The 13,362-nt window shown below is 43.5% G+C and overlaps 1 protein-coding gene across 1 annotated transcript; it reads left to right on the top strand.

Annotated features, from left to right (window-relative positions):
• The first annotated feature begins 5,577 nt into the window (after positions 1–5,577).
• LOC114694463 (C-type lectin domain family 4 member K-like) lies at positions 5,578–12,474 on the top strand. The gene is made up of 6 exons (XM_028871406.2): positions 5,578–5,688; positions 5,781–5,897; positions 7,655–8,029; positions 9,298–9,449; positions 10,943–11,061; positions 11,858–12,474. The coding sequence occupies exons 1-6, from the start codon at positions 5,619–5,621 to the stop codon at positions 11,994–11,996; spliced, it is 972 nt and encodes a 323-aa protein (XP_028727239.1). The 5' UTR covers positions 5,578–5,618; the 3' UTR covers positions 11,997–12,474.
• The last annotated feature ends 888 nt before the right edge of the window (positions 12,475–13,362 follow it).

Raw genomic sequence — 13,362 nt, 5'->3', positions numbered from 1 at the left:
TTGCACTCCCACTAGAAGTGGAGGAGCATTCCCCTTACTCCACATCCTTTCTAATATAGGCTGTCATTAGTGTTTTTGATCTTAGCCATTCTGACAGGTAGTATCTCAGAGAAGTTTTGATTTGCATTTTCCTGATGGCTAAGGATGTTGAACAATTCTTTAAGTGTATCTGGGCCATTTGAGATTCTTCTGCTTAAATCTTTACAACATTTTTAATTGGATTATTTGGTATTTTGATGCCTAGTTTTTTGAGTTATTTATTTGGAGATAAGCCCTCTGTTAGATGTAGGATTAGTGAAGATCATTTCCCATTCTTTATATACCAACACAGTTCTCCCTTCCTCCCTTCCTCCTGCTCATCCCTTCCCCATGCACTCCTCAGAGAGAATAAGTCCTTCCATGAGGAGTCAACAAGGTCTGGCACATCAAGGTGAGGCAGGCCTAAGCCCTTTTCTCCTGGATCAAAGCTGATGAGGTATCCTACCATAGGGTTTGGGCTCTAAAAAGTCAGTTCATGCACCAGGGGTAAATCCAAGTCCCACTGCCAGGAGCCCCATAAGCAGACCAAGCCATGCAACTGTCACCCACATTCAGAGGGCCTGGTTTGGTCCCCTACAGGTTTCCCATCCATTCATCCAGAGTCTGTGAGCTCCCCCTAAATCGGGTCAGCTGTCTCTGTGGATTTCCCCAACATGATCTTGACCCACCCCCCCACTTGTACAATCCCCCCTCCCTCTCTTCAACTGGACTCCAAGTGCTGGAACATTTTGTCACATTGACAATGTCCTTTGCCTTACAGAAGTTTTCAGTTTCAGGAGGTTTCATTTATTAATTGTAGATCTCAGTGTCTATGTGCTACTGGTGTTATATTTAGGAAGTGATCTCCTATGCCAATGCATTCAAGGCTACTTCCCACTTTCTCTTCTATCAGGTTCAGTGTAACTGGATTTATGTTGAGGTCTTTGATCCACTTGGGCTTAAGTTTTATACAGAATGATAGATATGGGTCTATTTGCATTCTTCTACATCCAGACATCCAGTTTTGCCAGCACCATTTGTTGAAGATACTTTCTTTTTTTTCCATTGTATAATTTTGGTTTCTTTGTCAAAAATCAGGTGTTCATAAGTATGTGGATTTACACCAGGGTCTTTGATTCATTTCCATTGACCCACATGTTAATTTTTATGCCAATACTAAGCTGTTTTTATTACTATAGCTCTGTAGTAGAGCTTGATGTCAGGGATGGTGATACTTCTAGAAGTTCCTTTATTGTACAGGATTGTTTTATCTATCCTTGGTTTTTTGTTTTTCTATATGAAGTTGAGTATTGTTCTTTTGAGGTCTGTGAAGAATTGTGCTAGGATTTTGATGGGGATTGCATTGAGTCTGTAGATTGCTTTTGGTAAAATTGCCAAGATTTTTACTATGTTAATCCTACCTATCAATGAGCATGGAAGATCTTTTCTGATATCTTCAATTTCTTTCTTTAAAGACTTAAAATTTGTGTCATATAGGTCTTATATAGGTTTTACACTTGTTTGGTTAGAGTTACCCCAAAATATTTTATATTATTTGTGGTTATTGTAAAGGTTATTGTTTCTCTAATTTCTTTCTCAGCCCACTTATCATTTGTATACATTAGGGCTACTGATTTTTTTTTTTTTAGTTAATCTTGTATCCTGCCACATTACTGAAGGTGTTTATCAGCTGTAGGAGCTCCTGGTTGAATTTTTGAGGTCACTTATGTATACTATCATATCATCTGCAAATAGTGAAAGTTTGACTTCTTCCTTTCCAATTTGTATCCCCTTGATTGCCTTTTGTTGTCTTATTGCTCTAACAAGAACTTTGAGTACTATATTGAATAGATATGGAGAGAGTGGACAGCCTTGTCTTAGTCCTGATTTTAGTGAAATTGCTTTGAGTTTCTCTCCATTTAATTTGATGTTGGCTGTCGGCTTGCTGGATATTACTTTTATTATGTTTAGGTATGTTTCTTGTATTCCTGATCTCTCTATGACCTTTATCATGAAGGGGTGTTGAATTTTGTCAAGGGCTTTTTCAGCATCTAATAAGATGATCATGTGTTTTTTTTTCCATTCAGTTTGTCTATATGGTGTATTACATTGATATATTTTTATATGTTGAACTATTCCTACATCTCTGGGATGATTTTTTCATGTGTTCTTGGATTTGGTTTGCCAGTATTTTATTGAGTATTTTTGCATCAATGTTCATGAGAGAGATTGGTCTGTAATTCTCTATTTTGTTGCATCCTTGTGTGGTTTAGGTATCAGGATAAATGCAGCCTCATAAAAATATTGCAATGTTCTTTTGTTTCTGTCGTGTGGAACAATTTGACGAGTTTTGGTATTAGCTCTTCTTTTGAAATTCTGTGCTAGGCTTTTTTTTTTTTTTGGTTGGGATACTTTTAATGCTTCTATTTCCTTAGGGGTTATAGGTCTATTTAGATTGCTTATCTGGTCTTAATTTAGTTTTGGTATGTGATACCTATCCAGAAAATTGTTTATTTCTTTTAGATTTTCCAATTTTGTGGAGTACAGGTTTTTGAAGTATGACCTGATAATTCTCTTAATTTCCTCAATGTCTGCTGTTATGTTCCCCTTTTTGTTTCTGATTTTGTTAATTTGTATATTCTTTCTCTGACTTTTGGTTAGTTTGGATAAGGATCTGTCTATCTTGTTGATTTTTTTTTTAAAAACTAACTCTTTCTTTTATTGATTCTTTGTATCATTGTCTTTGTTTCTATTTTATTGATTTCAGCTCTCAATTTTATTACTTCCTGTCATCTACTCCTCCTGGGTGAGTTTGTTTCTTTTTCTTCTAGAGCTTTCAGGTGTGCTGTTAAGTCACTAGTGTGAGATTTCTCCAAATTCTTTATGTAGGCATTTAGAGCTATGAACTTTCCTCTTAGGACTGCTTTCATAGTGTCCCATAAATTTGGCTATGATGTGGATTTATTTTTATTGAATTCTAGGAAGTTTTTAATTTCTTTATTTTTTTCCTTGACCCAGTGTAATTCAGTTGAGAGTTGTTCAGTTTCCATGAGTTTAAAGGTTTTCTTTTTTTTTTTTTTTTTTTGGTTTTTCGAGACAGGGTTTCTCTGTGTAGCTTTGCGCCTTTCCTGGATCTCCCTCTGCAGACCAGGCTGGCCTTGAACTCACAAAGATCCACCTGCCTCTGCCTCTCAAGTGCTGGGATTAAAGGTGTGCGCCACCACCGCCCGGCGAGTTTAAAGGTTTTCTGTAGTTTGTGTTATTGTTGAATTCTAACTTTTACCCATAGTGATCCAATAAGATACAGGGGGTATTTTAATTTTTTTGTATCTGTTGAGATTTTCTTTGTGACCAAGTATGTGTCAATTTTAGAGAAGGTTCCACAAGGTGCAGAGAAGAAGGTATATTCTTTTTAGGTAATATGTTCTGTAGATGTCTATTAAGTCTATTTGAGTCATAACATCTGTTAGTTCCCTTGCTTCTCTGTTATATTTCTGTCTGGCAAACTTGTCCATTGGTGAGAGGGGGGTTGAAGTCTCCCACTTTCAATGTGTGGAGTTTGATGTGTGATTTAAGCCTTAGTAATATTTCTTTTGCAAATGTGGGTGCCCTTGTATTTGGGGCATAGATGTTCAGAATTGAGACTTTATCTTGATGGATTTTTCCTTTGATGAATATGAAATGTCCTTCTCCATCTCTTTGGCTAATTTTAGTTTGAAGTCTATTTTGTTAGATAAAAAGATAGCTAACACTAGCTTGCTTCTTAGGTCCATTTGATTGGAAAATCTTTTCCCAATCCTTTACTCTGAGGTAATGTCTGTCTTTGAAGTCGAGGTGTGTTTCTTGTATGCAGCAGAATGATGAATCCTGTTTTCATAGCCATTCTGTTAGCCTGTGTCTTTTTATTGGCAAATTGAGTCCATTGATATTAAGAGATATTAATGACCAGTGATTGTTAATTCCTGTTTATTTTTTTGTTTTGGTGGTGGTGGTGTGGTGTGTGGTGTTTCCTTTCTTTTGGTTTTGTTGGTGTTCAATTATCTATTACCTATGTTTTTGTGGGTGCAGGTAACTTCCTTGAGTTAGAGTTTTCCTTCTAGTACTTTCTGTAGGGCTGGATTTGTGGATAGGTTTTGTTTAATCTGATTTTGTCATGAAATATCTTGTTTTCTCCATCCATGGTGATTGAAAGTTTTGCTGGGTATAGTATTCTGGCTGACATTCATGGTCTCTTAGTATCTACAAAACATCTGTTCAGAACCTTCTGGCTTTCAGAGTATACATTGAAAAGTCAGGTGTAATTCTGATAGGTCTTTCTTTATATGTTACTTGGCCTTTTTCCTTTGCAGCTCTTAATATTCTTTCTTTATTCTGAATATTTAGTGTTTTGATTATTATGTGGCAAGGGGAATTTTTTTTCTTTTTAGTCCAGCTTGTTTGGTGTTCTGTAAGCTTCTTGTAACTTTTCTAGTCATGTCTTTCTTTAGGTTGGGAACGTTTTCTTCTATAATTTTATTGAATATATTTTCTGTGCCTTTGAGCTGGGATTCTTTTTCTGCTATCCCTATTTTTCTTAGGTTTGGTCATTTCATGGTGTCCCAGATTTCCTGACTGTTTTGTGGTAGGAATTTACTGGATTTAACATTTTTTTTGACTGATGAATCTATTTTCTCTATTGTATCTTCAATGCCTGAATTTCTATCTTTCATCTCTTGTATTCTGTTGGTGATGCTTGCATCTGTAGTTCCTGTTTGCTTACCCAGAGTTTCCATTTCCAGAATTCCCTCAGTTTGCATTTTCTTTACTGCTTCAATTACAATTTTCAAGTCTTGAACCATTTCCTTTACCCATTTGATTGCTTTTTCTTGACTTTCTTGGCTTTCGTTAAGGGATTTGTCAATTTCTTCCAGTTTTTTGTTTGGCTTTTCCTCGATTTCTTTAGGGGAGTTCTTCATTTCCTCTTTAAGGGCTTCTATCATCTCACAGAGTCATTTTTAAGATTGTTTTCTTGTGTTTCAACTGCATCAGAATGTTCAGGTCTTGCTGTTGTAGGATCACAAGGTTCTGGTAGTGCCATATTGCTCTTTCTGTTGTTGAATGTATTTTTATATGGGTGTTTACTCATCTGTTCTTCCAACTGATATGGGGTATACCTGTGCCTATGTAGTCTGCTGGGGTTTTGGGGGAGGGCTGACTATGGTGAGGATGACCTGGTTTGTGGGGCTGGGCAGTGGAGTGGTCTTGGGGGATCAGAATCCAGTGGGTGGCAGTGGTGGTGGTGCAGCTGAAGGACAGGTCTCTCACCTGCTTCAGATGAGGGCTCTTTACAAGAGAAATAGAAGAGCCTTTGGATTAGATGATTAAAAGGTCTGTGTCCCAGGGAAGATGTCAGGTGACCTCCCCCATCAAAAAAAAAAAAAAAGCCTAGATCTTTGTAGAGGGGATGAAGCTGTGACCTCACCCAGGCAAAGTGTCTAAGCCAAAAACAAGGAACTTGGGCATGGCACGGTGACCTGCTTTGAGACTCATTTCCCATTTCTTTCTGGATAAAAGGCCCTTGGGGAGACAGGCAGCCAGAAGCTCCTGTGCCAGAGGTGGAGATGAAGGAGATGGAGGCCCCCGATGCACACTTCACAGTGGACAAGCAGAACATCTCCCTCTGGCCTCCAGGCAAGTGCCAGCTATTGCTCCATGCCCACTTGGTGCTTGTGCCCATCACCACTCTACACTGACCCTTAACAAACTTCTGTGTCTCTTTCCAGAGCCTCCTCCCAAGCCTGATCAGTCTCCAGTCCTAAGGAAACCTCTCAGCCTCCGAGTGGCCTTCATCTGTCTGGCATTGGTGCTGGTCACCTCTATTGTGCTTCAAGCTATTTTCTGTAAGTCACCAGGTGCCCAGATACCCAAACCCTTTTTCTACTTTCCTTGGTGTCTTCAGTGTGTCATGCTTCAGGAATTTTGCTGATGTTTCTGGAAGCTGACCTGCTGCTGCTTCTATCCCAGGTTTCTTTGAAGATTTTTCTGACTGACATTAGGAAAGATCTGTTCTCAGGGATACTCTTCAGTGTTAAGGAAACCGTCACCAAGCTTTACATCTCTGCCTTTGCCGCCCTTTGCATCCTGTCACTCACAGCTCTGAGGCCCTTGGATTCAAAGCCTTGAGGATAGCTCCCAAGATTGAGTGTGATGTCTCCTGACCCTACTAGGGACAAAGTTTTTCACTGAGCAGATAGAGAACTTGACCAAGCCAGCAAATCTCCCAGATGGTCTCCTAATTCTCTTGTATATTCACACTTGAAGCCTTCTTAGTCCTCTTCTAGAAGCTTCTTGGTCTCTGTTGTGGTCATACCTTTCTACCTTCTGCCAAGTCTCTAGAAAGTATAGGGAGGGAACATCTTCTATTCTCATGGACTACGTGTGTGGTCTCAGATTCTTTTTTTATATATATATAGAATTTTTTAAAGGATTTACTTATTTATATATTTTATGTATGGGTACTTTGTCTGCATATACATCTGCACAGGAGAAGAGGACATTAGACAGTTGTGAGCTGCCGTGTGGGTTCTGGGACTTGAACTCAGAACCTTTGGAAGAGCAGTGAGAGTGCTCTTAACCACTGAGCCATCTCTCTTGCAGCAGGGTCTCAGTTTCTTAGCTGCATCCTTCCAGGCCCCAGGACCCCATCACTGACCTTGACCTCATCCTAGACCCCTGGTCTTGACTCTTCTCTTCTCCCCCTCCCCTCTTATTTGAGACAGGGTCTCTGTGTATTCCTGGCTGGCTTGGAACTCAGTAGATCAGGCCTGCCTGGAACTCACTGAGATCTGCCTACCTCTGCCTCTGCTTCTTGAGCCCTGGGATTAAAGGTGTGTGATACCATGCCCAGCTGTTCCTGGCTTCTAGCACCGCCTTTTTCACAGGACTCTTTTTTTGAAGGGGTCTCATTTTTATAATTTTATTTTATATATGTGAATGTTTTGCTTGTGTGTTTGTACACTACATGTCTCGGAGTCTGAAGAGAGAGGAGGGCATGGGATCTCCCTAGAACTGAAGTTACGGATGGTTATGAGCTGCTATACACAATACGGAATGGGAAATTAACTCAGGTTTTCTGCAAGAATAAGTGTTCTTCCTGCTGAGTTATTTCAGTCCCACAGGACTCTTTTGATAGTTATTGGTGAGTTTTGGTTCTCATGCCTATGATCCTAGTAGAGTATGAAATATATGTCCTGGGAAGGGCAGTAACAGCTTAATATCCTTCTCATGTTCTGGAGTCTGCATAGAGATAGCCCTGCCCTTGGTCATACAGCAGTCTGTGGGCAGACGAGGGAGGGGTGTGCTGCCCTAGCTGGTGGCTGTGTCTTTGACAGGAGATGGCTGGGGACTGCCTCATAGGCTCAGAGGGGACTCAGTGATGGAGTGATGAGGGGGTGCCTAAGGGTGCCTCTTTACCAAGTTCACCCTGGCCATACTAAGGAATTTCAGGGCTGGGCTCTCCCTCTGCTTGTTCATGAGGCCTCTTGGTCTCCTCCCTGCCTGTGCCAACCAGCGTTGATCCTGCGATTTCCTTTGGACAGCATCTCACATTCATGGCTTAGGAACTCCTTAACTGATCTTTTGACCTTTTCAACTCCAGATCCCAGATTGATGGACAAAATATTGGATGTGAAGAGTGATGCTGAGATGTTGAGAGGTCGTGTAGACAATATCAGCACCCTGGGTTCTGTTCTTGAGAAGGACAGAGGCCGTGTAGAGAAGACTGAAGTTCAGATGCAGACACTGAACACCAGCCTCACCCGAGTGCATTCTCAGATTCTGTCTTTGAGGACCAGCATGGCACAAGCCAGTGCTCATATCGAGGTATTAACAAGAAACTGGGAAAAAGTTGATAATCTCAGTTCTAAAATCCTGGAGCTGCAAAGAGATCCAGATAAAACCAGCACCTTAAATGCAAAGGTCCAAGGACTGCAGAGCAGCTTGGAGAATGTCAACAAAGTGCTCCAAAGACAGAGTAAGTAAAGAGAAGATCACCCTGCAGGCTGACCACTGGCCATAACACCCTACCTGTCTCGGACAGCAGGTCAGCTAGTTTGTGGGTAGACAGAGGACAGGGAAGGGGGTGGGCTGGAAAGTTAACAAGGAAGACATTAACTGTCAGACTGAGAGAACTTGGGCCAGTGAGAGAGACCACACCAGGCCTAGCTTGGGTCTCTACACTAAGGTGCAGAGTGTAGAAGCATTAGGGAGTCTGTCCTGGTGTTCCGTATGGTCTAAAAAAGGCGTATTTTAGGTTTTGAGAGAGTGAGTTTATTAAGTATATAGTGAACTATAAATAAAAGAATGAATAACAAATGACAGATGGATAGATGACTGATAGACAGACAGATACATAGGTGATAGATTGATATAGCAAAATATCAAGTTGGGCACTCAAAACATGCAGCAGAAATCAACTGGGGAAACCTGACTGAGACCCTCGGTTGGAGTTCCCAGTAGAGAGTCCCTGAGGAGCAGATTATCCCCTTGGGTAAGGCTTTCAAGTAAAAGAACAAATAACAGCTGGAAGGTGACATCATCAAGTGGGGAGCTGCGAACATCCAGCAAAAACTGACTGGGGAAGTTGAAGCAGACAGCTGGAGTTCCAGGTTGAGATTCCTCTCCATGGCTGAGTTTCGAGCTTCCCTTTCCCACTGAGGGACCTTATACCATGGAACAAGCAGTAGTAACCTGTGTTGGAAATGATTTGCCTTCTAGCTGTTCACAAACACACCACATTTTCATTTGGGGCTGCTCTCCTGTCCTCTTCTCTCAATGTCACAGAGTTGGGGGGGCAGTTCATCTCTAGACAAAGGGCCTTAGAGGGGACTTTGAGACAAACATGCTTGGGTATGAAATTGGGAGGGGTGGGCAAACCCCTCCAGAGCCAGCTTCTCATTAACTCACATAATGACATTTCACTAATATAATATGTACACATGGCCTGTATCTTGCTTCTTCCCATGAAGTCCCTTACTGTGAGCCAGGGCCCAGGGGTAATGGCCCTTGTGTTCCTCTCATGTTCTCCCCTCCCTGCCCCTGTGCCTTTTCTACCCTCAGAGGGTCTATCACAAGTCTCAGACCTTTAGGGTTCCAATAGAGTGTCCCCAGTTCCTGACACTGAGAACCCAAGGACCCTTGGATCCACTCACTGCTGTCCCCAGGAGTCCATCAAACACCCCATGCCAGTCAGGATGCAGAAGAATGTGGAGCACTGCTGTTACCTCAGCCTTTGCTTTCCAGGTGACATTCTGGAGATGATGTCTCGAGGCTGGAAGTACTTCGGGGGGAACTTCTATTACTTTTCACACACCCCAAAGTCCTGGTACAGCGCAGAACAGTTCTGCATTTCTAAGGAAGCTCATCTGACCTCAGTGACCTCAGAATCAGAGCAAGTGAGTGCAATCATCACAGACTGTGTGGAAGGCATGTGAGAGAGGCTGGGCAGGAGTTTGCTGCAGTAACAAAAATTCCTCAATAGTAGATGATCTAAGGATGAAGGCTCATTTCTTTGTGTGCAGGCGTGTGTGTGTGTGTGTGTGTGTGTGTGTGTGTGTGTGTGTGTGTGTTGTGTGTGCATGGGTGCAGGAGCATGCACCCATGCATATGTGGAGGACATCAATTGTCTTTTAGATCACTATGTCTCTTTCATGAGCACTCACTGGTAGCTAGCAAGTAAGTCCCAGTGATCCTGTGTCTCTGCCTTCCACAAGGCTGGGGTTATACGGGTGCCAGGGATTTGAGGACAGAGCCTCATTCTTGTGTAGCAAGGTCTCCTACCCACTGGGACATCTCCCTAGGCTCACCACCCTTGAAGGTTTATTTCTCATGTATACTGCACATCTTTGAGGGACAGCAGGTGTGCTCTAAGTGTGGATATCAAGGACCTAAGCCGTGGGAGGGTTTATTTCACCACACTTCACAGTTGCTGAAGCAGCAAGGAGACACTGCCAGCTTCATTGATGTTAAATATTCTACACTCAGCTAACATGTCATTTCTGTTCACATGTCCTTAGCAAGAGCCAGTCACACAAACCTGCTAGCTTCAAAGAGGGGGCGCTCTTTCCATGTGCCAGTGAATAGACATAATTTGTGAACAACATTAATGATATCCCAGGACTCAGGAGGCCTCCCTCCTGGTGATGGTGTGTAGATGGGCTCATGATCTGGGAGGTGGAGGAGTGAAGCAGAGTGATGCCGACTGTCACAGTCTGCCATCAAATTTGTCCTGGAGCTTGGGGAGATGACTTACTTTTCCCAGGCCTCACCTTAAGTGAATTGATGAAATAGTGCCTGCCCTGGAGGGTAAAGGAGTGACAGAGGCATAGGGGTCTTCTAGTCTCTGGCAAAATTAATCACGTAATTTAGATATTACCATTAGGACGATCCCTTGATGTTCTTTTTTTTCAGTTTAGCTGAATTTTCTTTTTTCCTCTCTCTCTCTCTCTCTCTCTCTCTCTCTCTCTCTCTCTCTCTCTCTCTTTCAACATTTTTTTTTCTTTTGAGATGGGGGTCTTAGTATACAACTCAGGATGGCCTTGAACTCTCAATCCCCTGGCCTCAGACTCCAGAGTGCAGGCACTGCAGGCATCTGCTGCCATGCCCGGCCAGCTGTGTCTCCCTTGTTCTCCAGCACCTCACTGGAGAGCACAGGCTCCAAGTTGCTAGCTGATAAGCAAAGAGCATCTAGGACTTGGAAGTGGGCTCTGGGCTCCAGGCTTGGGCAATGAGGCATTGAGAGAAGATGCTGTACCAGTGATTCTGTGAATCTCCTGGGGGCATTGTCAAGTTCAGGGGCTGCCATTGTGCACAAGTGTAGAGTACTCAACAGGTAGGTACTCAGAGGTGTGTTGGTGGCATGCCCTCACTTACTTTGTGTTCCTCACAGGAGTTTCTCTACAAGGCAGCAAATGGGCTTCCACTCTGGATTGGTCTCACCAAGGCAGGGAATGAAGGGGACTGGTACTGGGTGGATAAGACCTCATTCAACATGGAGGAAAGTAGAAGGTGAGTGAGTCTGCTGTGGCCACCCCAGCCTGGCTTGCTGGGTGGAGAGTTCCCATGAACACAGGGCTGTGCACTGCCCTTTTCTAGCACAGTGGCAGCTGGGGTGGACACCCAGCTCACTGCTGCTGCTGCTCACAGGGTGGTACCTGGGGCCAGTTAGGACCCTGTATGTCCTGTGGTCTTGGCAGCAAGATGTTCTGCCCAGCTTGGGTGAGGGAGTGACCCAAGTCCAGGCCTATGTGGTATGGGATTGTGAGAGCCTTGAGAGAAGGGGGCAGGGGCGCAGCAACAGGCTTAGAGAGGAAGGTCTACTCACCTTCTTAGGGTTGGGAGCAGCACCTTGCATTACTGTCTCCAAGGATGAACTCTGGGATTGTAGCAGCCCATCACAATTATTTATTTTATTGTGTGTGTATATGATGTTTGTGTTAGGGAGAACATGTGCCACATCTGTGTTGAGGTCAGAGGACAACTTGTCCAAGTTGGTTCTTTCATACTATGTGGATCCTGGGGATTAGACTCAGACCATCAATTTTGCTTGCCAGGGTCCTAACCCACTGAGGTGTCTAAAATAACTCCTTTTTAAGACAGTATCTCATGTATCTCCGGCTGGCTTGGTACTTTCTCTGTAGCCTAGGTTGACTTTGATGCTCCTGCCTCTACCTCCTGAGTGTTGGGATAAAGGCATATGCCACTATACCAGTGTACTTGGTGCTGTGGATCCAATGCAGGCCTCTCTACATTCTAGGCAGGCCTTCCACTAGGTGAATAAAGTGTCTTTGTTCTCACTTGGTAGGTTCTGGATTCCAGGTGAACCCAACAATACTGGGAGCAATGAACATTGTGCCAATATCAGGGTGGCCTCCCCCAGGGCCTGGAATGATGCTTCCTGTGACTATAAGTTCCTTTTCATCTGTAAGCGACCCGGTATCTAGGCAGTCCCATGACAGGCCTGGCCCTGGGTTCAGCATTTGTGTTCCAACAGTGATCCCGCTTGAGGAGATGCTCTCTCCCTGACAATCCAAGATTGCTCTGCACCTTAAGTTTTTCTTGCTTGAAAATGTCCCAAACATATTGTGTTGTCCATCTGTCTTGGCTGGGAACTCTGTCCCTGGAGGGCCTTGGAGGGGGTTGGGTTAAAAGGGCTTGGACATGGAGAAGATGTAGATGTTTCTGCTGCCCAGGTGAGGCAGGTCAGTACCCCAATATCTGCAGAATATTTTGTTTGGGTTTTCCTGATCCTTCTTAGAAGCTTTTGCTGACCATATATTAAAGCTACATTCAAACATGACCAGTGTTTGAGGACACAGACATGTTTAGCCCAATTTAAACACTATACACTTTATACATGCATTGAACACCTCATGCTACTCTCAAAGTGTGTAAATATTTCATGTTTTATGTGTCCATTGCAAATAAATTTAAAGGCTTACTTTTTTTGACGTGTGTGTGTGTGTGTGTGTGTGTGCGCGTTCACAGAGTATAGAAGAGCGTTCCAATCCCCTAAAGCAGATGTTTACAGATGTTTATGAACCACTTGACATGGATGCTGACATCCAAACCCTGGCCTTCTGATAGAGTAGTAAGTGTTCTTAACTGGTGACCCATCTCTTCAGTCCTGTAAATTTAAATTATAACAGAAAGAACAAAACACACAAGTCCGTCAGAAGGCTGGAGTGTGGCTCAGGGTAAAGTGCTCTTCTGGCACTAGTGACCCGAGTCTGAGCTGCAGGACCACACAACAGGGGTGGTGGTGCGTACCTGTGGTCCCGGCAGTGAGGAGGTGGAGGAGGAGAATCAGAGGCTCAAGGTGACCCTCAGCTTCATAGTGAGTTGGAGGCCAGCCTGGTGTACAAGATCCTGTTTTGGCAGAGGGGACAGTTTGCTTCAGGGTAACTAAGGGATTCTTCCCATATTGCCATGAGGCTCTCTCTAGTTGAGACCACAATTCCCGTATGTCTATTTAGGAGCACTGGCAGGGGCCTCTGGCTGGTTTCTGTGGGAATAGCTGTTTTTGGTCACCCTGTCCACACCATATTCCATCTCCTCTTTATCCACTTTCTCTGAGGTTTGAATCCCATTTTCTCTTGACTGAGCTAACCCAGTGCAGGTCGGGACTGGCAGGTCCTCTGCCTTCTTTTGAGTCCCTGGTTGAGCTGCCCTACCTCATGCCACCAGGCCATCACATGCTCAGGACCCCTCCACCACAGCAGTCTGGGTCTCCTACCTCTTCTCTCCACTGTGTTCCCTCTCTTGCTATGCCCTGTGCAGACAAAGTCCTCTCTGCTGTAAACACCTCTT

This window comes from Peromyscus leucopus, chromosome 3 (genome assembly GCF_004664715.2).
Source record: "Peromyscus leucopus breed LL Stock chromosome 3, UCI_PerLeu_2.1, whole genome shotgun sequence".
Lineage (NCBI taxonomy): Eukaryota > Metazoa > Chordata > Mammalia > Rodentia > Cricetidae > Peromyscus > Peromyscus leucopus.
This window is presented reverse-complemented; position numbering and strand designations above follow the sequence as displayed.

Coding starts and splice junctions, on each gene's coding strand:
- LOC114694463 (XM_028871406.2), top strand. CDS start 5,619: ATGAAGGAGATGGAGGCCCCCGATGCACACTTCACAGTGGACAAGCAG. Junction 9,450..10,942: donor TGACCTCAGAATCAGAGCAA/GTGAGTGCAATC, acceptor TGTTCCTCACAG/GAGTTTCTCTACAAGGCAGC. Junction 11,062..11,857: donor AACATGGAGGAAAGTAGAAG/GTGAGTGAGTCT, acceptor CTCACTTGGTAG/GTTCTGGATTCCAGGTGAAC.